The sequence below is a fragment of the Urocitellus parryii genome, chromosome 5 (assembly GCF_045843805.1).
Source record: "Urocitellus parryii isolate mUroPar1 chromosome 5, mUroPar1.hap1, whole genome shotgun sequence".
In the NCBI taxonomy this organism is placed as follows: domain Eukaryota; kingdom Metazoa; phylum Chordata; class Mammalia; order Rodentia; family Sciuridae; genus Urocitellus; species Urocitellus parryii.
In genome coordinates this window covers 151,792,511-151,816,245 of record NC_135535.1, presented here as the reverse complement: position 1 = coordinate 151,816,245, position 23,735 = coordinate 151,792,511, and the positions used below count along the sequence as shown (strand labels likewise).

The following is a 23,735-nucleotide window of genomic DNA, read 5'->3' as shown; positions in this document are numbered from 1 at the left end:
TTAGAAAATGGAAGGATAATCCACTTAAGACTCCTTTACCTTTTTTGAGGTGGAGAGGGAGATACTGGGGGGCTTTATCACTGAGCCACATCCCCAGATCTTTTTTTAATTTTTGCTCAGAACTTCACTAAATTGCTGAGGTTGGCTTTGAATTTGCAATCCTCCTGCCGTGGCCTCCAGTAGTTGCTGGGATTACAGGCATGTGCCACCATGCCCAAGGTCCCCATTTTATTTTTCGATAGGATATCACTAAATTGTTGATGCTGGTCTTGAATGGAACCCTATACCTCAGCCTCTGAATTCACTGGGATTCAGGCCTGTGCCCCTGAACCTGGCACGGGTCAGCCTTGAGATTAAACCCTAGCAGCAAAACATGAAAAGCATGAGCAGACAGGAAATAAGTGGGCAAGCCTCTCATCCCTGCGCTAATTTGGCCCAGTTCTTTTTTTTTTTTTTTTTTTTTTTTAAAGAGAGAGTGAGAGAGGAGAGAGAGAGAATTTTTAAAGAGAGAGAGAGAGAGGAGAGAGAATTTTTAATATTTATTTATTTTTTAGTTCTCGGCGGACACAACATCTTTGTTGGTATGTGGTGCTGAGGATCGAACCCGGGCCGCACGCATGCCAGGCGAGCGCGCTACCACTTGAGCCACATCCCCAGCCCCTGGCCCAGTTCTTAAAGACATTTTATCTTTAAATCAGATTTCTGTATCTGTTCTGGACAAGGCAAGTTAATTAAGATATAAACCAGATCCTTGTCTTCCACAGCCAATCTGGCAATGACCACAAAGTAACCAGTTTCTCACTGTCCACCAGATGGCACTGTTGGTCAGCAATGGCTTGTATAAAAGGAGGCACACTTTTCCCACTTTAATGTGGCTCAGTGGTTGAGTGCCCCTGAGTCTGAAGCACTAAGATTCCAAGTTCAAAGCCAATCTGGGTCATTTAGGAAACCCTGTCTCAAAAGGGTTGTGGATGCCCCTTGGTGGTAATATGCTTGCCTACTATGCATGAGGCCCTGTGTTCAACACCTACTACCAAACAACAAAGACAGCAGTGGTGCACTCCTGTACTTCCAGTGGCTCCAGGCGGCTCCATAGGCTGAGACAGTAGGATCCTGAGTTCAAAGTCAGCCTCAGCAACTTGGTGAGACCAAAGAAACTTTGGGACACCCTCTTTCTAATAAAATATACAAAGATGCTGGGGATGTTACTCAATGATTAAGTGCCCCTGGGTTCAATCCCCAGTACCAAAAAGAAAAAAGGCATTTAAGTTAAACACACATTCAAGGTTATCCAGTTGACCTGTGAATAAGGAAAACAACTCAGTGAGACCCTGTATCTAAATTAAAAAATATATATATGGGGATGTGGCTCAGTGGTGGAGTGCTCCCAATTTCAATCCCAAGTACAAAAAGATGTATGTATGTATATTCACACATATACACATAGAATATACACGTATGTAAATAATATATTTGTATGTGAGACACAAAAGTACCCAGTGTAAAAAGCAATAAGTTCCTGTATTTTAATTATCTTGAATTCACTTGAAAAAATAGGTGCATTTCAATAATCTTGATAAAACACTAAATGAGAGAACAATTTTTGAAAAAAAAAAGTGTTTGTTTTTTTTTTTTTTGTACCCAGGATTTAACTCAGGGCACTCAACCACTGAGCCACATCCCCAGCCCTATTGTTATATCTTATTTAGAGACAGGGTCTCCCAGAGTTGTTTAACACCTAGCCATTGCTGAGGCTGGCTTTGAACTAGATATTCTCCTTTCTCAGCCTCCAAAGCCGCTATGATTACAGGCATGTGCCACTGCGCCCAGCAAGAAACTAATTATTTTGAAAATAACTTCCTCCTATTACATTTTTTCTTAAACAAGATTTCTAGGTTGCATGGATTACCTGTGATTACCATGGCAATATGATCTAGATAAAAGTATTACTACACACTATTGAGTTTTTCAAAGAAATGTTTTCTGAAGATGAAAATGAGAACTCGGGATCAGGCGTTTTAACACCCAGTTACTTATCTGACATAATTTTAAGATGGTTTCATCTGCAACATAATAAGACAGGAAAAAATATGACTTCTGCATGGTCTCTTCACCCTTCCTATTTAGGCTAGTTTCCTCACTGAACATGGGAGCCTAACCCTACCCACTGAGCCCAATAAAGTCCTCACTCCCTCGGGAGGCAATATGTGCCTCAGTCCCACAATTCCACACAGGAAGTCCATGCTTTAACATACCTAGTGATCTGCAAACAAATGTTTTGTTTACATCCTCCTCTTCTCCAACCCCTTCTCCTGGAAAAAGCACCCACTCACTGTGCTCCACTGGGTGCAGGTGCTACAAGAATAGCTGCAAGCTGCCTAGAGCAGCCCTGGGCACTTTCCAGGTGAGGTCCACCAAAGAAAGGCTTGGAACATTTAACTCTTGGGGATTTCCACTTGATTTTACCAAAAATTTCCTCAGGAAATTCTACACTCCCCTTCACCACCTTTACAGGGGAGAGGGATTGCAAAACAACAGGGGAAAATCCTTAACACACCAAAATAACAATTTGATAGCATCTGCTTAAATTCCTATTCAAAGTTTACAATAGCCAGAAGCCACACAGTTCCTTGCTTTTCAACCACCAACCAGTCAACAAAGGTATAAAACACAATTACTTTATTGATTTCTTAAAATCAAATACTGCCAACTAGCATTACTTCCACTTATGCATCATTAAAAACAAAGGATCATTCCTTAGTATTTTTAAGTGACGCATTATATAACAAACAAAGTTAGAACTTAAAATGCACCCTGATTAATTATGTAAACTGGTAATTTTTTAAAAAAGCATAACTAATAATTTGGTTCCTTTCTTCATAAAATGGAAATTTAAATATTTCTCCTGATAGTCTTGAGGTTATCATTATGTTATTAGTGCAAAATGTGGCACATATAGTTTCATCTAGAAAGGTGTGTATCCTATACACCTTACTTAAACAAAATGTGCATAACAAAATGCATACAGTCAATGCATGATAGAAAGCATGTTTCAAATACAAGGCAGCCCCTCAGGCCACCATATTATTTAGGTTTTACATTATCATTTATGGCATTATAGATTAATTATACATAACACACTTTTTTTATACATTTTAACCCTGAAGAAAAATAACTGGTGCTTGAGAAAATTATTCCAGGTAGCCATTTGGTTTGTATCAGGAGAAAGTGAACCTCCAAGAGTTTACTGTCTGCCAGGTGGGAACCATTAGCTCGAGTGGGTAGATCAGATATGCAATGTATTTCACAGTGACTGTTTCCCACATCCTGGCAATGCTGCTCCTGCCAGTCAGCCAGATGGTAAAGCACATCTGGAATTACCCTTGTATGTGGTTTTCCCTTTTTTATTTTTTCTTCTTTTCTGGATAAACTGTGTTGCTGAATTTCTTCTGATCTCTCCAAAAGCCTTCCATTTTAATTATTCATAAGTCCTTTCAGAAAATCCTCAGACAGCTCCATAAGTGGAAGTTCTGGAGATGGAAAATCCAAGGGAGGAAGATTGGGTATTGGAATATCCTTGGCTTTCCCAGTATTTGCTGCAAATTTCTGCCAGGTTGAAGAAGCTGTAGCAGTGTCTGAATGTGGTGGCAAGCTCCATAACTCTGACTTTTCTACAAAATCAGCATCCACATCCAGCTCCTTATCTACTGGACCTTTTAGAAGTCTGGCTTTTTCAGCCTTTAGTTGTTTATTTTCTTTCCTTAATCTTTCATTCTCAGCCACAAGGAACTCCACATGCCTCTTCAAATCTGCAATTTTGGTTGCCTGCTCCTCAATAATTGTTTTATCATCCTTCGGGGCTTTGCTTCCAATACATGGCTCTGTTGGCTCACTCTTTTGCTGAAGTAAAAATAGTAGTGTGTCTGGATCCCTGTCAAAAACTCCCTGAATTTCAGGGAGGTGTTTCTCTGTAGAAGGGCTGTACTTCTGAGAAAGAAGGGGACTCTGGCCCTCTGCTTCCTCAGCAGAGGGTTTGTGAGATGCCTGAAGATGGGTAGCTACGTCCTTGTCTGTGTTCTGAGCTTTTGATCGTTTTGCCCTTTTCCATCTCTCCTGGATGAGGAGGAGCTGTTTCATGTGGCTATCCCTTTGTAATTCCAGTGATAAATGAGCCTATTTCACAAAAGGAAAAGTATAATTTGCAGAATTTAATATTGGAAGCTTTTTACTGTTAATATATGCTATTCCAAGAGCCTTTCTGACTTAACACTTAAAATTTTTATGTTTGCAATTTAGTAAAGATTCAATATCAAAATAACATAAATTAGAGAAAGGTGTATTTTTTTACTTGATTGAAAGTACCATTAAGTCAAAATCCTAATATCAATAAATACTTCAGACTTAGTTTCTGACTGTGCCTTACACTTCCCCCATCTGCAATGCCATGCCATTTGTAATCAGCTTAAAATTAGAAATCTTTTCTCTTTAGACCTCAGTTCTATAGTAACCAAAAAGAAAAGTCTTCCTGTTAACAGAGATTTAGAAAGCTCAATACAGGCAGATACCAATAGCAGGTTCTATAATATCAAAGACACAATGTTAAATATCCTATGATTCAGTGTTAAGAATCAAGTGGGTTTTCCCTGCTACTGATATCCCTCTCAGAAATTATCTCCTTATTTCAGTTAGACATACATGTACTAAGTACTTCCTAGGTACCTGACATTTTACAATCAAGAAATCAGAAGCCAGGTTTGGTGGCACATGTCTATAACCCCTGCTACTTAGGAGGCTAAGGCAGGAGAATCACAAATTCAAGGCGAGCTTGGGCAACTTACCAAGACCCTGTCTCAAAATTTAAAATAGGGCTGGTGATGTAGCTCAATGGTAGAGCACCTGTCTAGTGTTTTTAAGGCCCTGAATTCAACTCAGATCACTGTTAAAAAAAAAAAAGAATCTTTGGATAAAGGTATTTTTTAAACCTCAACAAGCCTTCCTCTAACATAGAAAATAAAAGTCACTGGTGAAACAAATTTTGAAGTTAAGAACTGTTTAACATAAGGCAGGGGACACAGTGGTACAAGAAGCCTGTAATCCACCCATTCGGGAGGCTTAGGAAGATCAAAAGTTTAAAGCCAACTTGGGAAACTTAACCAGACCCTGGTCACAAAATAAAAATAAATAAAAAGGGCTGGAAGGATGTGGTCCATAGGTAGAGCACCCCCTAGGTTCAATCACCAGTACAGGGAGGAAGGAAGTAAAAAATAAAGAAAAAAAGAATTGTCTAAGAATTCAAGAACAAATGGGAGACTTCATATTTAAAAAATCTTCAACAAGCAGTTTTATCCAATTGGATCCAGGCATGGTGGCGCACACCTGCAATCCCAGCAGCTCAGGAGCCTGAGGCAGAAGGACCACAAGTTCAAAACCAGTCACAGCAATTAGGAAGGCCTAAACAACTTAGCAAGACCCTGTCTCTAAATAAAAAATAAAAAGAGCTGGGGATATGGCTTAGTGGTTAAGTGCCCCTGGGTTCATTCCCAGGCACTAAAACAAACAGCCCAACGATGGTCAAATATGAGCTACTAACAGGATACAAGTTTCTGCATGCCTAAAAGAACAGGAATGAGGTTGGGGGGAAAAGGTTGTTTTCTGCATACCATGACATCAACAGTTCACTTAGTTTGCACATTTTACACATTTTTGATATAGCACTTAAAGAGGGGTAAAATGCTTTATTTTACACACAATTCGAGTCTCCATTAAAAAAACATCTTTTTAAAATTCTGCTGTAAATATTAACATGTCTTACCTGCTCAGACTTGGTCAGCTTCATAGCATCAGAAAGATATGCTTGCCAAAAAAAAAAAAAAAGGAACATTAATATCATCCTATAATTACCAGGTAAAAGAAGTTTTGATATTTCTCACACAGAAAAAAAATGATCTTACAAGCAGTAATGCTATGATTAGGTTTTGGAAGGGTTTTTTTTGCTACAATACTGGTGAATGATCCCAATGACTAAACAGGGGTGAGAGCTCCTCCACTGAGCTACATCCATAACCCTTTATATTTTGAGATAGAGTCTTGCTAAATTGCTGTGATCCCCCTGCCTCAGCTTCCCAAGTCTCTGGGATTACAGGTATTCGATACCATAACTGGTAGGTTTCTATGCTTTAAAATCCCTATAGAAGGGCTGGGGATGTGGCAGAGTTGTAGAGTTCTTGCCTAGCATGTAGAGTCCTACATTTGTTTCCCACCATCAAACAAAACAGAAAAACCCTACAGATTTTACAATTAAAGAACTGAAGATGATTTCATTTGAAAAATAATGTTTAGAGAGGATTAAAAAGTAATAAGAACCAGGCAGGTAGGTAAGGAAGCTGAGGCAGGAGGATTGGAAGTCTGAGGCAAGCCTGGACAACTTAGTTTGTCTCAAAAAAATATAAAAATAGCTGGGGATATAGTTCACTGGTAAAGCATCCCTGGCTGGGTTCAATTCCCAGTACTTAAAAAAAAAAATTAACAAGAACCTGTTAGGTACTTAGGCCAAAATAACTCCCATTTTGAAAATTAGCACCTGCCCACCCAGGCATGACCTTCCTGTTAGGCCCATCCCCAAAGACTCCTTAACTACCAAAACCATAGCAAAGGCACCAAATAACAATCACAGGGTTTTTTAGCTACTCCATTGTACCTGACTATATATTTAAAAGACATTCTTTTCCAGCAGGCTGCTGCACCTTGCAGAAGGGCAGCCTAGTAGATATTCTCTTGTCAATAAACCTTTGCTTGAACTCAGTCAGATGTATGTCTCATGGATATTTGCTCCAGCTACCCTAACAAAACCTTTCAGACCAGGTGCAGTGACAAGCACCTATAATCCCAGCAGCTCTGGAGTCTGAGGCAGGAGGATCTCAAGTCCACAGCCAGCCTCATCAACTTAGCGAGGCCCTAAGCAACTTAGCAAGGCCATGTCTAATAATAAAAAAGGGCTAGGGATGTTGTTCAGTGGTTAAGTACCCCACGTTCAATCCCAGCTACCAAAAATAACAATAACCACAACTCTCTGATCTCAGACTCAAACTCTGGGTGACTTAATTTGAAGTAAATCCTTACTTTTCCTTTTTTAGTTGACTGCTAGGAGTCTGTTATGTTTTGAGTCTTAAATGCCCCAGAAAGCTCAAGTGTTAAAGGCTTGTTCCGCAGCTATTGGCACCACAGGAAGGTGTTGGAATCTTTAAGGGGTAGGGCTTAGTTAAAGGAAATTGGGTGACTCAGGATTTGACGTGAAAGGCATATGTGCCCCCATCCCCCTTCCCTCTCTGCTTTCCATTACCATGAAGTGAGCAGCTTTGCTCTACCACATATTTCACCATGACGTTCTACCTTGCCACAGGCCCAAAACAACAGGGCCAATAAAACATTAACTGAAACCATGAACCCAACAAACCTTTCCTCTTTTCAAGTTAAATTTCTCAGTTATGAAAACCTACCACAGAAAATTGGTAACAAAAAGCAGCAAAGTCTTTGCTATGACTATACTTGATCGTGGCTGAGAAATCTTTGAAATTGGGATGGAGGAGGTGTCATGGCTTAGAGATGTTGACTACAGAAAGCTTAGAATGTTGTAAACAGAGCTTAATGTGTAGTTCTGGTGGGAACTCAAAAGACCAGAATGCTAATAAGAATGTGTAAACTAAAGGCCAAGCTCATGAGGTTTCAAATAGAAATAAGGACCCTAGTAAGAACGGTACTAGAAGCCATTCATGTTACATTCTGGAAAAGAACTAGTCTACATTTTATGTATGCCAAGATAATGTGAGGCTGAATTTGAAAGAGATGAACTAATTAACCTGGTGGAAGAAATTTCAAGGCAGTGGGGGAGCCCTACTCCCACAGAGCCAGGGAATTGTTTTCCTTGTGTTCATCTTTCAAAGGAATCAGAGTCTGCCATAGCTGTGGTCGAAGCAGGCCAGCTACTGCTCCAGTTGGTAGCAGACCTTGTCATCCATACAATGGTGCTTTTACAAGCATGAAGAATACAGAAGTTACGACATGGGATCAGGGGCACTCCCATCAAGACTTCAATCAGCATGTGGCAGTCACAGCCCCCGCCAAGTAGCCCCTGAGAAGGCAATGTGTGAATCTGTGAGAGTGAAGCTAAAGCTGCAATGGAGACCCCAGAAGTCAGAGATGCCAGGAATGTAGAATGCCTGCCAAGGGAAGTCACAGGCAGAGAGCAGAGCCAGCAGTGAGTGGCCACATGCACTACAGTTGGCAAAGCCAGGAACAGGACCGCATAACCCTTTGGAGTTCACATCATATCACTGTGTCCCATATGCAGCACATGAAGCTACAGAACTTAGTATTTGCCCTGCTGGGTTTCTGTCTTGATTTGGTCCAATCCCTTCCTTCTTTCTGTGGTCCTATTCCTCCCATTTGGAATGGGAATGTCTATCCTATGCCATTGTAAGTTACAAGTATGTAACTTGTTAAATATTCCAGTGGCTCACAACCAAGTTTGTCTTGAGTCTCTCTAGTAGACTTTGGATTTGGACAACTGAGTAATAATGGAACTGTTAAGACTTTGGGGACTCTTTATGATAGAATAAATGCATTTTGTATCACGAGATGGACATAAGCTTCTGGGGGCCAGCAGCAGAATATTATGGTTTAGAATTGAATGCCCCCTTGAAGGCTCATGTGTTGCCGGTTTGATCCCCAACTGATGGCACTATGGGGAGGGAGGTAAAAAACTCTGTGGAAGGGGGTGTGTCACGGAAGGAAGTTAGGCCATGGAGGGCATGCCCTTGAGGGGGATACTGGACCCAGCTCCTTCCTCTCCCTCTGCTGCTTCTTTTTTTTTTTTTTTAATTTTTTAATATTTATTTATTTTTTAGTTTTCGGCAGACACAACATCTTTGTTTGTATGTGGTGCTGAGGATCGAACCCGGGCTGCACACATGCCTGGCGAGCGCGCCACCGCTTGAGCCACTTCCCCAGCCCTCCCTCTGCTTCTCAAGGCCATGAGATGAGCAATTTGCTTTACTACACACTCCCTACCATTAAGTTCTGCCTCACTGAAGGCCAAAAACAATGGGTCTGAATGACCATGGGCTGAAACCTGAAATTTTTAAGCAAAAATTAACCTTTCCCCCTTCTAAATTGATTTTCTCAGGAATCTTGTCAATGTCAAAAACAACATAAAGAACTAATCGTAAGTTCTATAAATATTCAAACTCATGGTACATTTTGAGGTTTATAATCTCAGTCCGTTTTCCATTTTGTGCTTCTATGGATTTCTTAATTTACTTATTTTTACTTACATTCTGTATTTCGTTGTTTCACTGTGAGACATTTTAAATATTTTTTTGGAACAAGGTGGGGTATAAATAACATTAATAATGGATCTATTTCCTATATTTTGTTCACTATAAACTTTTTGGTATGCCTCATCCCTACATTAAGTCCCTTTTCCCCCTTCTGCAGATACAAGGCACTGCTTTCTGCCTGATCTTTATTTGTATATTTTAATGATTTTCCGATTTCACGCTTAGAAATGTCTGCTAGGTTCTACCATTCCTGAGATGCAAATTAATTAGACATTCCTTGTCCAAGGAAAAACAGGTGATTATAGTTTTGATCCAGCCATACTTGCCAAATTTACATTTTTTTCTTCACTTTGTTCTCATCCTTTGTTCCTATACTAATTTTGCATAACTTGTGTATTTTTCTTTGTTAACATTTAAATCTGTTGAGATGTTCTATCTGCTCTGCACTGTGGATGAATTTTTTTAGTTATTCCCATCTACCTGCATACATTTTATCTCCTTGTCTGAACTACTCTTTGCTTTATCCACTTCCTTTTTTGGTACCAGGTATCAAACCAAAGGGCACTTATAACTACTGAACCACATCCCCAGCTCTTATTTTTATTTTATTTAGAGACAAGGCCTTGCTGAGTTGCTTAGGGCCTCACTTTTGCTGAGGCTGGCTTTGAACTCGCAATCCTCCAGTCTCAGCCTCCTGAGCTGCTGGAATTACAGCTGCGTGCCACAGCACCAGCTGTTTTATCTACTTTCTTACCAAATAAAATAGCTTTTGCAAAACTAAGGAAATGCCTCCCTTTGTAGAGTCTTAAAACAGTATAATGCAGCGGTGCATATCTATAATCCCACCAGTTAGGGAGGTTGAGGCAGGAGAATCAGGAGTTCAAAGTTAGCCTCAGCAATTCAGTATAAGGCCCTAAGCAACTCTGAGATCCTGTCTCAAATCAAACAATGGCTAAGGATATAGCCAAGTGATGAAGTGCCCCTGGGTTAAGTCCCAAGTAATTAAGTAATAAAAAACTAAAAATAAATCTCAACTGGGCACTGGAGGCGAGGGCCACATGGGGTATAAGATATTGAAACCTGGGGCACTTAACCATTAAGCCACATCCCTAGCCTTTTTATTTTTAATTTTGAGACAGGGCCTTGTTAATTTATTAGGGCCTCCCTCATTGCTGAGGCTGGCTTTGAATTTGCAATCCTTAACTCAGCCTCCCAAGTCACTGGAATTATAAGCATGTGCCACATGCCCGTTTTCTATTTGGCATTTTTAAAGGTTATTTTAGAAGGGGAAAAAAAACCTTTCAATCTGATTGCATAGTGATAGATTTCCTCCACAAATTCAAAACAGGAACAAATGCTCACCAAGAGAAATTTGGAAAAAAAATAGGTATCTCAGGAAAAAAACTAACAACTCTAATTAAACTGCTTCCTCCAAATATGAAACAAGGCAAATATTTAAAGTAGATATTAAGAAATGATGAGGACAGGAACTAAGAAAATCTGAAGAACCTACTACTACTTCTTCCAGCCAGGCATGTTAGTGCACGCCTATAATCCCAGAGACCGGGGAGGCTGAGGCAGGAGGCTCACAAGTTCAAAGCCAGCCCCAGCAACTTAGTGAAGCCCTAAGCAACTCAAGGAGACCCTGTCTCAAAATATAAAAAGGGATGAGGATGTGGCTCAGTGGTTCATAGGCAACTTCAATCCCAGGTACCAAAACAAAACAAAACAAAAAAAAAAAAAAAATCTGTTTGAATAAGTCAATTTAGAAAACAATGAGCTCTGGGGCTGGGGATGGGCTCAAGTGGTAGCGCTCGCCTGGCACACGTGCAGCCCGGGTTCGATCCTCAGCACCACATACAAAGATGTTGTGTCTGCCAAATACTAAAATATTAAAATTCTCTCTCTCTTTCTAAAAAAAAAAAAAGAAAACAATGAGCTCATTCCAACACATCAATTTTGCTACTCTAAAAACACAACACATGGCTATTTTTTTTGGATATTTTTTAATTGTAGGTGGACACAATACCTTTATTTTATTTATTTATTTTTATGTGGTACTGAGGATCAAACCCAGTGCCTCACACATGCCAGGAGTGTGCTACCACTGGGCCATAACACCAAGTCGAAACTCCAAATCAGCCCACTTGGATTTACTAATCACATTAAGTTCTATCTCCATGATTAAAGCTAATATGATTGAACAGGCTATCATCTTTTTTAACCTAAGACTGTCACGGAGTTTAGACTAGGTCAGGGTGATATTTGAAGCCCTACAGCAGTTTCAATTATTCAAAAATCAGGTTAGGATGAATACAAGGTTTTTTTCCCTTTATTTATTCAGTTAGCTGGATTTTTTGGTTTTCTTGTTGTTGTTTTGGTACTGGGAAGTGAACCCAGAAGCATCTCAACCACTGAGCTACATCCCCAGTGCTTTCTCAGTTTTTATTCTGAGACAGGGTTGAAGTTGCTTAGGGCCTTGCTATGTTGCTGAGGCCGAACTTGCAACCCTCCTCCCCAAGTCTATCAAATTGCTGGGATTACAGATGTGTGCTTATGGAACTCATATGTAACATGACTTAAACAGTTAAACAATATGTTGCTTTTGTAGTGACTAAAACTTAATAATCCAATGGATAACAAAATATGGTTTAGGAAAGATTTAACAATACTGAATTCACAAGAGTTAATGTTGTACAAAACCCCCATAAAACTCATCATAAAAATATACAGATTTATGTAGTACCTGCCATGTGCTCATCCTGCAGCACAAATGTCAAGTGTTTGAAACCTAGACTCCTTTAAACAATATCTACTATGAATTGGCAGACTTCTTGCAATTGGCTCCTAAGTCTTTAGGTGATCAGCAGTTTCTAACATGCACATGCAGGACAAAAAACACTACTGTTGTGATTTTCATTCTAAATAAAGTGGTCAGAGATACTAGGAAAAATAAATTGCTCTTCATTTTTACAATCAGTATTTCTTAAAAAGACAACTTACCCGCAGCCTTCTTATGACAAGAAATAGCCTCTTCGTATTTCCCTGCAGCTAGTAAACGGTCTGCTCGTCTGCTCTGCTGATGAGCCTAGAAGACAAACATCTATAAATTACTATTAAGTACAAAAAATGATTTTAGAAAACAACAGAGGTTGAGGTGGAACACCTACTTACTGTAAAGTGCTGGGTTCCATCACAAGCAATTTCCCCCAAAACAAACCAACCTTTTAACAAGATAAATGACATTATTTGTTGTCAAACCTCAAATCATCATTAAAGCTGTATCTATACCAGGATCTATGAAAAGAGTAGATAGAACCTAAAACTACTGCATCTAAATAAACCCTCTTCCAGTTAATACCAGGCACTTCAATGACCCACATTCTTCCACTCCAGAGGTTAACTAGAAAGAGTCACAATTATAGTCTGTTACTCAAAATGTATTTTTTAAATTTTTAAAACTTCTTTCAAAATAAGAGTTATTTCATAGACAATTTCACTAGTAGGAAGAGGGAGCAGGGAGGAATAGACGAACTCTAGATAGAGCAGAGGGGCTGGAGGAGGGAAGGGAGGGGGCATGGGGTTACAAATGATGGTGGAATGTGATGGTCATTATTATCCAAAGTACATGTATGAAGACACAAATTGGTGTGAATATACTTTGTATACAACCAGAGATATGAAACACTGCTCTATAAGTGTAACAAAAACTATAATGCATTCCGTTGTCATATATGAATTTTAAAAAATTTTTTAAAAGCTATTATCAGAAAACCACTTATCATATGGTAAAATTTAACTTTTATTATTATCAATTCATTCTTCCCTGTCAACATAAAGCTGCTATTTGTCTCAAAAATGAGAAATCTGTGCTGGGCATGGTGGTATTCGCCTATAATCCTAGCTCCTCAGGAGGCTGAGGCAGGAGAATAACAAGCTCAAGGTCAGCCTCAGCAACTTAATGAGATGCTATCTCAAAATAAAAAAATAAAAGGAACTGGGGATGTAGTTCAGTGCTAAAGCATTCCTGGGTTCAATCCCTGGTACCATTTAAAAAGGTAAAGAAAAAATGTGTACACTTGAGGCACTATGATACCAAAACCTAGTATTAAAGTGATTTTTTTTTAAATCAGATACAACTCACCAAAAGAACAAACTACAAAATTCTATAAGCAAATGACTTAAGTATCCCCAAATGTAAAGGTAAACAGATTAAATAAGCAATACTGGCCTTTTATTTATATATTTTCACGGTACTAGGGATTAAACCCAGAAGCACTTTACCACTGAGCCACATCCCCCAGTCCTTTTAAAATTCTGAGACAGGGCCTTGCTAATTTGTTTAGGGCCTCACTAAGTTGCTAAGGCTGGCCTCAAACTTGTGATCCTCCTGCCTATGCCTCCTGAGTTGCTGAGATTACAGGCATGTGCCATCATATCTGGCTATTGTATGAATTTTAACCAGAGTCAGACTAAGTAAAAAATATGTCAGAAAACATGTTTTCAGCTACCTAAAAATGGCAGGCTCTGGGGAAAAGAGAATTTACATAATGAAGAAAACTAGTAGACACAAGCAGTTATGATTAACATTATTTCTCTAATGAATATATTCTGATAGTATTGTAAGGCTTTTCCTTGAAATCCCACAGACCCTCATAACAAGGAGTGGCACAGTGTAGACCTATCCCTACCAAGAATCAGGGGCTCTGGTATCAAATTCTTGCTCTCCCACTGAATCAGTTAATTTATTCCAACCTTCAGGGCCCATTTGCTGACCTGTAAAATGATGGATTTGGACCAGATCCATGGTCCTGAAGTTTTAAAGGGATTTCAAATTGTGAGCACTAGGTGAAGATGCAAATTCTGGGTCATTAGGTTTGGAATAAGGCTTGAGATTTTACAAAGGTATAGCTAGCTTTATAGCTGCTGGCTCAGACACATTTTGAGAGGCAAAAACAAGATGCTATTTGAGATTACTGCACTCTAGTACTGTCTCTATGATCTTTGTGCCTTTGTGGACTCCAATCACTTTCTACCTTGTGCTATGGATATTTGTGCGGCTCCCTAATTAAACTTTAAGCTCTGATGACAAAATGATGGTTACTTGAACTTCTGAGCAAGAACAAAAAGTTCCCAATAGGTGAAGTCAGGACTTCATAGCTCTCCCATCTTCCCTAAAACTTCTCCATGGAAAAATCTAATCTCCGACTCTGCCCATTCAGGATTTACCTCTCACTATACTCTCAGATATAACATATTCTAATAAACACACTCACCTATTTAGGTTATTTCACACCTCAGCAAATTCCTTTTTTTTTTTAAGTATAGTTGCTATTAAATTTTTATTAAACATCTACCAAGTGCAGACAGGGTAGAGCCCAGGTTCCAACTCTCAGCTTGAACACTTTTATAGACACATGAACTTGGCTTTAACAATCTGCCTCAATTTTCTTATCTATAAAATTAGTTATTGTGAAAATTAAACTAATTAGCACCCCCTAAATAGTTTGTTATACTAAGTACCATGATAAACAATGAAAGTGGAGTTTTTTATCACCAAGAAGTTGACAATGAACATGGGACACACCTATAATCGCAGCAACTTGGCAGGTGGGATCAGCCTCCAAAATTTAGAGAGGCCTAAGCAATTTAAGAGAATCCTATAAACTTGGGGGGGGGGGGTGTTTTTAGTTAAAAAATAAGCCAGACATGGTTGTACACTCCTATAATCCCAGAGGTTGGGAAGGCTGAAGCAGGAGGATCACAAATTCAGAGCCAGCCTCAGCAGTAGTGAGGCACTCAGTAAACCAATGAGACCCTGTCTCTAAATAAATTACAAAACAGGGCTAGGGATGTGGCTCGGTGGTTGAGTCACCGGAGTTAATCCCCAGTAATCAAAATGAAATAAATAAATAAATAAAAACATCTGGGTGATGTGGTGCACACGTGTAATCCCAACAGTGCAGGAGAATGAGGCAGGATGAGTCTGAGTTCAAAGCCAGCCTCAGCAATTTAGCGAGACCAAAAGCAACTCAGGGAAATCCTGTCTCTAAATAAAATATTTTTAATAGACCGGGGATGTGGCTCCATGGAAAACATCACTGGGTTCAATCCCCTGTACCCCCTCCCCAAAAAAGTGACAACACAGTTGGGCAGATTACATCAAAGTACATTTTTTTAAAAACTAAATAAGATACTGCAGGAAACCTATTTTGGTAGTAATTTTCTTATTTTTAAAAGAATCCTTAAAGATTTCCCATTTTAAAACGGATCTCCTTAAACACTGTTCTTAATAGAATCAAGCCATTAAAAGTAGTTAAGTCTAGCCAGGTGTGATGATGCAAACCTGTAATCCCCGCTGAGGCAGGACTGTAATCCCAATCTCAGCAATGTAGAAAGACGCCATCTCAAAAAAAAAAAAAAAAAAAAGAAAGAAAGAAAGAAAAAAAAAAGGGAAAGTAGTACATCTATAAATTTTTATTATTTCAAAGTAAAAATTATAAAATTTTTTATAACCCATAACTCCTATGTTACAATACTCATGTTGCCTTGTCCTCTAGACACCTAAAGAATCCCATCCAGATTTTTGTTGTTGTTTGTTTTATGTGGTGCTAGAGATTGAACCCAGGGTCTTGTGCATGAGAGGCAAGCACTCTACCAGCTGAGCTACATCCCCAGCCCCCAGATTTCAATCTTAGAATCAGATACTATGTTAATAATGTCTCAAGAGGTTGTAACTAATGTGATATTAAGAAACTTGGAAACACAGGTGGAAACAGGTCTGTAAAAAGAAGTGAAGCAGTCAGCTTAAAGAGTCAGAGAATCCTGTCTGAATCTGAGGCTCCCTATGTTCTTAGACCAATGTATACTATACCCCCGCTTTTCCTGCTCCTTTGTTTAGAGTCCAATAAATCATCCCTTTTGGTTTAAGCTGATTTCAAATGGGTTTTCATCATTTGCAACCAACAAAAACCTAGCAAATATAACCTGTTACTAAGTGGCTGATCTCACTAATATTTTCTTTCTACCTCTACAGGCTTTGTTTTTGGAACTGGGGATTGGACCCAGGAGCACTTAACCACTGAGCTACAACCCCAACTCTTTTTGCTATCTTTTTTAATTTTGAGATAGGGTCTCACTAAATTGCTGAGGCTGGTCTAGAACCTAGAATTTTCCTACCTTAGCATCCCAAGTTACTAGGATTTACAAGAATGTGCACCTGGGCTGGGGATGTGGCTCAAGCGGTAGCGCGCTCGCCTGGCATGCGTGCGGCTCTGGGTTCGATCCTCAGCACCACATACAAACAAGGATGTTGTGTCTGCCGAAAACTAAAAATAAATAAATATTTAAAAAAAAAAAAAAAAGAATGTGCACCTGACTATAGGCTACTTTCAAAATACACATTACACACTGCACTCTTACCCAAAGAAAAACAGTATTATCGTCTATAACCTTCAATTTATTAGTTCATTTAGGGGAAAGTTGTATACACAAATGAAAAGAAAGAAAATGCCAAAAAGTCCGAAGAGGAAAATATACCATACTCTTGACTTTATAGTAGGGTCGTCTATTGGGAGTCATTCACTTCCCCTTCCTTTCTTAATCAATAGAGTCACCTATAGACAACTAGCAAGCATTATCTACAACCAATAAGCACTGAATGGACTACTCAGCATAATAAAAAATTACATTTAAGATACTCAAGTCAGGAGTGGTGGTTTCAATATCACAATCACTATCCACTCTGAATTTCAATGTTTTCATCTGTAAAATGTGAAATACCTCATATAGCTATTAGGAAGACAAGATAAATAATATACATAATGCCAGTCTCATCACTTAGTAATTGCTGGATATATTTTAGTGCTCCACTGCCTTTTCCTAGAGTGCTTCCATTAAGCCAAGCCTCACTTGTGACAGGAGATTAATTTTCCCTAGAATTTTCAGGGCAACAAGGAATGGATTCAAACAGCCCCCTTTACCTTAAAAATTTCACTGCATATAATATGACAGTCACAAAGACTCCAGGTAAATACAAGGCTATTCCTCTTTGGACCATCATAATTATTTTTCTTGGATTAGAACCTCAAAAGCAAGTGGATTCATTTACATCAAATAAAGAGAGAACTGACTACTCTGGAGGGAAGCTCGGTTACTCAAGAAACATTCCCCCAAAGCTTAGAGACAAACACATAGAAAACATTTTGACCTGCCTTTGTAGCACAGGTGAGTAAATCATGACCAATGGTTATATGTAAATTAAAACCTGACATCATCTCCCAAACTGGCAGTAAACAAACCCAAGAACTAGAAATGATCTCATATAAATTTTTTCCAGTACTGGAAAACTAAAAACTCTACCAGTCCTTTCCCCCAATTTTGTAAAATTTTAAGATAAGGTCTTCCTAAATTATCAAGCCTAGCTCAAGAAACCTCAACCTCTCAAATTGCTTGGATTACACTAATGTGCTTTGCACCATTTATCTCACATTAAGTTTTAACATCTGTTACCAGCTCACACTACCAAATTTAATGTATGAAATGAAATGCCTAAATAGGCACTAAGAAATTTTATGTTACAATCTTTCCATATTGATAGAACAGAGAGGAAACCCTCTGGGTAAAAAATAATAACCAAATGAAACAAACCTATTCAAATTTTTTCTTCAATGGAAGTAAAATTTCTTTTATTTTTCTTTTTAACAACTTTGGGGGGAAAGATGCATTATCTGTACCAATTACTTTTTTTCCCTTGTTTTGGCAATACTGGGGTATTGATAGAACCAGGGGTAGTCTATCACTGAACTACTCCCAGATATTTTTCTTTTTAACGTTGAGACAGAGTATAACTAAATTGCAAAGGCTGGTGACAAACGTGTGATCCTCCTGCCTCAGCGGACCAAGCTTCTGGATTACAGGTATGCACCACCACTCCCAGCTTGTTCTAGTTAAACAATGGAATGACTATTTCAAATTTTTCCATATCTTAAAAACTTTCATTGTGAGAAATAAGCCTTAGGGCCCTTACTGTAAAACTAACAGAAAAGAATCAATACTACAGCAGAGGCAATAAATGCTGACATAGGATCTACAGTTCAATATAGATAAGGGCCAAGGTGAAATGAAAATGAGAACATTAATAGAGAAACATTGCTAAAAAAGGTCATATCAAAATGAGTTTGATCCATATTTTAGTCAGTACCCAATAATATAATATATTAGGTCAATACCTAAGTAATTACTTAATTTCTCTCAATGTAGGTTCATCTGCAAAACTGGGAAAAAGTTCCTACTAAACCTCAAGGATCCCTGAGGACACATGATTATAAATCCATGTAATGATAATCCTGTAATAAGTCCTTATACAATGAACTTGGACAATACTAGAATGTCTTTAGCAAAATTTTGACAGAGGCCTTTCAATTGTACTTAGTAACACAATTTTTTTGTTTTGTTTGGTACCAGAGACTGAACCCAGGGGCACTTAACCACTGAGCCACATCCTTTTTATTTTGGGGAGGTACTGGGGATGGAACTCAGGGACACTCAACCACTGAGCCTTATTTTTGTATTCTATTTAGAGACAGCTCTCAATGAGTTGCTTAGCTTTTAACTGGCTTTTAACTCCCAATCCTCCAGCCTCAACCTCCCAACCCCAGCAGCAGGGATTACAGGCGTGCATCACCACGCCCTGCTATTATTTTTTTTATTTTGAGACAAGGTTTTGCTAGATTGCTTAGGGCCTTACTAAATTGCAGAGGCTGGCTTTGAATTGCCGATGCTCCTGCCTCAGCCTCCAGGGCTGATGGGATTATAGGTGTGTGCCACCACAGCCTGGCTCACTTAAAACCCTTCAAGTAAATATCAATCTCTATTCCAGTTATCTTCCAGTAAATAGTTAGAGGTCATAAATCAGATCTTTCAAATCTCAAATAATTTAAGAATTCAAGATGCCAAACCTGCCACTTGCCACATAATTTATGGATTATGGAATCGTGCTAATCTTTTAAATAAAATTATTTTCAAAAAATAACACAAGCCTGGCATGCTGAAGCATGCCTGTAATCCCAGTGCCTGGGGAGGCTGAGGCAGGAGAATCGTTAGTTTAAAGCTGGCCTCAGAACTTAGCAAGGCCCTAAGCAACTTAGAATGACTGTCTCTAAATAAAATTACAAAAAAGGGCTGGGGATATGGCTCAGTGGTTACGCACCCCCACTAATTTTTCCGACCCTGTGCTCTATCTACCACAATCACCAGTTTCAGTCTTCTCCTAAGCCATGACACACCTGTAGAGCAGCTGACTGAGACTATGTGGCACACTGCAGCCAAATAAAGTGAAGCTAACTGGAACTGAACCAATGGTCATTTTACACTTGTACTTTGAAGCACTTTGTAAATGGCTGGTTATTTCTAATAATACCCCTATTAAGTTTCAGTATTGAGTCACCCAAGTTTCATTGCAAAATATGTCACCTTAAAACAAGAAAGATACAAGACAGTTTTCTGGCTTTAAAAAACTCCCTAAGGTAGTTCAAAGTTTTTAAGGGTAAACAACAAAGGGGGTAGGGGGCGGGAGAGGGGCCAAAGTAACAAAACTGGAAGAGTTTCCTCAGAACAGCTAACCTGCCACGGGCAAGTTGGAATAATAACTTTAGATGATATCAGTGACTTTGAACCATAGCTGTGGGTTAGCTTCTTAGGCTTTAAAGCTCAACAAATTAAAAACTGTGTAAGTGAGACTTTAAGTTATGGGCTTATGGTCTCATAATAATGGCTAATTCATACTCTACTATGTATCAGATGCAGTATTAAGTGTTTTGCACCTATTTCCTCCTTTAACCCTAACAAAAAACCTGAAACAGCGAGATCAAGTAATTTGCCCCCGGTTAGGCAGCAATTAAGTAACAAAGTCAGAATTTATCCAAGCAGTCTGGCTTCAGAAACTATTTTCCTAAACCACCAGGCTTCATTGCTTCTCTATATAGTTTGAACCAGTTCAAGGCTCTTCCAACAGTAGGATTGAGAGTTCCAATGTGAGAAATTAATCCTCCATAGTTATTTTTCCCAATTCCACCAGCACAAATCAACTGCAAGCCCACGACTAAAAAGTTCTTCCTGTCTGCAACCTTAGGTATTCTAAGTTTTATGTCCAATATGTAACCTAGATTAGAAAACTCAGATGCAGTGGCCAGTCTGGAAAGAACTGTTTCTTATTGCCTAAAAGACATTAGACTACCAGTACTTTTTCTGAGAACAACAAACAGCTTTTATACTTTTATGACGCCTAAAGTGATGAAACTGAGCTAAAAACAGGAACGGTCGTGTTTTTTTCCCCAGCTATCCCTAATTTATTCGGGGAGAAGAGAGATTATTTATGAACCCGAACGAATACAATAAATAGGTGAAAGGAAAACTAGAGTTAAGGGGTTTTACTCCACCTCTCCAAAGTCGGGCCCCCTGTTTTGAAACTTACAATCAGCATTACACACCATTCCTGCCCTAGCCAACTCCAGTGCCTCCCAGGCTTCAGGGAGGCTGCTACGTGGCGCTTGGAGGCATCTCCCCCGCCACAGCAGAGGAGGGGGCATCCCCAGTAGGCGGCAGCCCCTCGCCCGGGGCCCTGCGACAGGGGGCGCCCAGAGTCAGCGGGAGCTTCTCGGAGGTGGGCAAACTCTGAGGCGGCTTGCCCGGAGCCTCTGTGAACTGAGGGCCTGCCTGCACCCCTCAGCCTCTGCGACTGTCCCTGCCAAGATTGCTCGCCCCCCCGGCCTCAAGGGTCTGCCCGCACTCCGGGGACTGTACCCGACGCCTGAGGCAAAGGCTCCCACGGTGGACGCAATGCTATGAGCCACTTACCAGGTTGAGAGGTGCTTCCATTACTTCCATAGACCCCAGCGAGAGCGGCGGCCTGAGGAAGGGGAGCAGCGGCGCCAGGGCACATGGAGGGGAGTAAAAGAAGAGCGCGAGGCAGCCTTGGAGACAGCCGCCCCTCAGCGCGCCCAGAGAGACTGTGGTGGGCGCAAAGGGAGCAACCACCCTACCACTTCCTTCTCCAGCGCCTCGGGCCCGCCCCCTGCGCCGCTGCCGTGGCCACGCTCGACGTCATGACGTCACTCGGGACTCGCCGGCGGCCGGTTCAAGGTGGGAGTGAGGACGCGGAGTAGGTGGAGCTCACGGAAGGCGGGGCGTCGGCTGCTGTCTGCTTGCAGGAGTTTTGTTTTGTTTTTTCCCCACGAAACACCTTCTGAAAGGGTAGTCAGATGTTTTGTGAGGAGGTGCAGACTTTTAGTACCTTAAGATGGCTATCTTCTCATTTCCTTCTAGCCTGACTTTTCTCTAAATTCACTCTGCTTAGCTACATCGTCTCTTGCTCTTGTGTACCCACCTTTATCCTTGTACCTGTTGATGTTTTTCAAAAAACAGATCTAAGGGCTGGGGTGGTAGCTCAGTGGTAGAGCGCACGTCTGAGTCACTGGGTTCAATCCTCAGCACCACATAAAAATAAGTAAATAAATAAAATAAAGGTATTGTGTCCAACTAAAGAAAAGAAAAGCACATTTGAGCAAAGTTAAACCATACACTGAACTGAACCACGATGGGAGTTAACGTGAATTATTCAGCAGGGCTCTGCCTTGAAGTTGAACACAAACTAATAAAATAGCATGTGTTACAAATAGCCAAGCATAATGATGCATTTAACAATTACATTCCAAGCCATGACACAAAATTATGTCATGAAATCCACTGACAAATGTGATTTATGCTGCGAAGATAGATCAGAGCTGTGATGGAGAATAACCAAGATGCAGTTGAGAGGTGAAGGAAAGTTTCCCAGGAGTGTGCGATTTTTCAGATGGAACCTTTAAAGAGCCAGCTAAGCAAAGAGCCTTTCCAGGAAAGGAAATGTACAGCAACTCTAAGCTGAAAAAAAAAAAAAAAAGAAAGAAAGAAAGAAAGAAAACAAAGGCTGCAGCATCTTTATTATGGTGGAGACAGGCAAAAGAAGATGTCAAAAGTAGTGGGCAAATGCAGCAAGGCGTGATGATAAATGCTTATAATCTCAGCTACTTCAGAGGCTGAGGCGGAAGAAACACAAGTTCAAGGCCAGTCTGGGCAATTTTAGCAAGACCCTGTCTCAAAACAAAAAGGGCTGGGAAGTAGCTTAGTGCTTTAAAGTAGGTTAATGCAAGAACAGGTATGGCTTTAAGTACTATCTCTTTTTTTTTCTTTTCTTTTTTTTTTTTTTAAATCAGGGATTGAACCCAAGGGTATTTAACCACTGAGTTACATCCCCAGCCCTTTTTTATTTTGAGACAAGGCCTCACTAGGTTGCATACAGCCTTGCTAAATTGCTAAAGCTGGCTTCAAATATGTGATTCCCCTGCCTCAACCTCTCAAGCTGCTGGGATTACAGGTGTGTCCCATTGCAGCTGGCTTTTAAGTACAATTTTAATGCATAATGAAGCATTTAGATTTTATTCCAAAGTGCATTGGAAAATAAGTGAAAGTGTTTTTTCTTCTCCTTGTTTTATTTTTTGCAGTGCTACTACTGAGTCTCAAAGGATGGACAGGTGGTACATACTTGTGACTGTTGAGACAGGAAGGAGTGTAATGGTCCACTTCATGCTTATTTTAAAATGAACATTTTTTTTCCTCCCTAATGTTGGAGGAAACCAGATTACCCTTCTTCCCCATCCTAAACCCAGTTATCAATCCTTGAGCACACATCTATCTCAGGAATGAAATAATTCAGGTTTTGGGAGTTAGATCCAGAAGATCTAAGAAATCTCCCAAATTAACAAGTGAATTATGACCCCTATTAGGGCACACCTAGAATGTACCCTTTGAATCACCTCCCAAAACCCTCTGTTCCCATTGATGGGAGACAGACTCTGAAGACAGAAGTCCCCTGTTTTTTTCTTTGCTAACAAAGCAATAAAATTTCTTTTTCTTTCTTCTCAAAAACCATGTCTCATTATTATATTGGCATTAGGGACAAGGAACAAATTTTTGGTAACATAAGAATGGCAAATTTGAGGTCAGCCTCAATAATTTAAGGAGACCCTCAACAACTTAGTGAGACCCTGTCTCCAAAAAAATAAAAAATAAAAAGGACTGGGGATGCAGCTTGGTGGTAAAGTACCCCTGGGTTCAATCCCCAGTACTGGAGGTGGGGGGGGGGTGAGAAAGAGAGCACCCAAGAACTTCTGGAATGCAGGAAACACCCATGAACATTTGAAATGCAAAACAAGAAACACTGGGGCAACCCACCCATGCCCTTGGCCCAGGTTCTTGCCTGCAAAAAGTAACAGGATACAAGGACAATAAGCTAGTGCTAGAAAAACTGGTGTGAAATTGTGTAATGGCTCTGTTTTCTGTAGTTCAGTCCTTAGCTATTGC

The 23,735-nt window shown here is 39.9% G+C and overlaps 1 protein-coding gene across 2 annotated transcripts; it reads right to left on the bottom strand.

Moving 5' to 3' along the window:
• Positions 1–2,546: 2,546 nt before the first annotated feature.
• Positions 2,547–21,398, bottom strand: Nrbf2 (nuclear receptor binding factor 2). 2 transcript variants are annotated; one of them, XM_077798756.1, is made up of 4 exons: positions 21,192–21,398; positions 12,339–12,423; positions 5,813–5,853; positions 2,551–4,173 (listed from the first exon to the last, which is right to left on the bottom strand). In XM_077798756.1, exons 1-4 carry the CDS (start codon positions 21,219–21,221, stop codon positions 3,475–3,477), a joined length of 855 nt encoding a protein of 284 aa, XP_077654882.1. In that variant the 5' UTR covers positions 21,222–21,398; the 3' UTR covers positions 2,551–3,474. The 2 variants fall into 2 exon arrangements, with proteins under 2 accessions (XP_026249510.2, XP_077654882.1); XM_026393725.2 differs by lacking the exon at positions 12,339–12,423 and having other exon boundaries at positions 2,547–4,173.
• Positions 21,399–23,735: the final 2,337 nt, after the last annotated feature.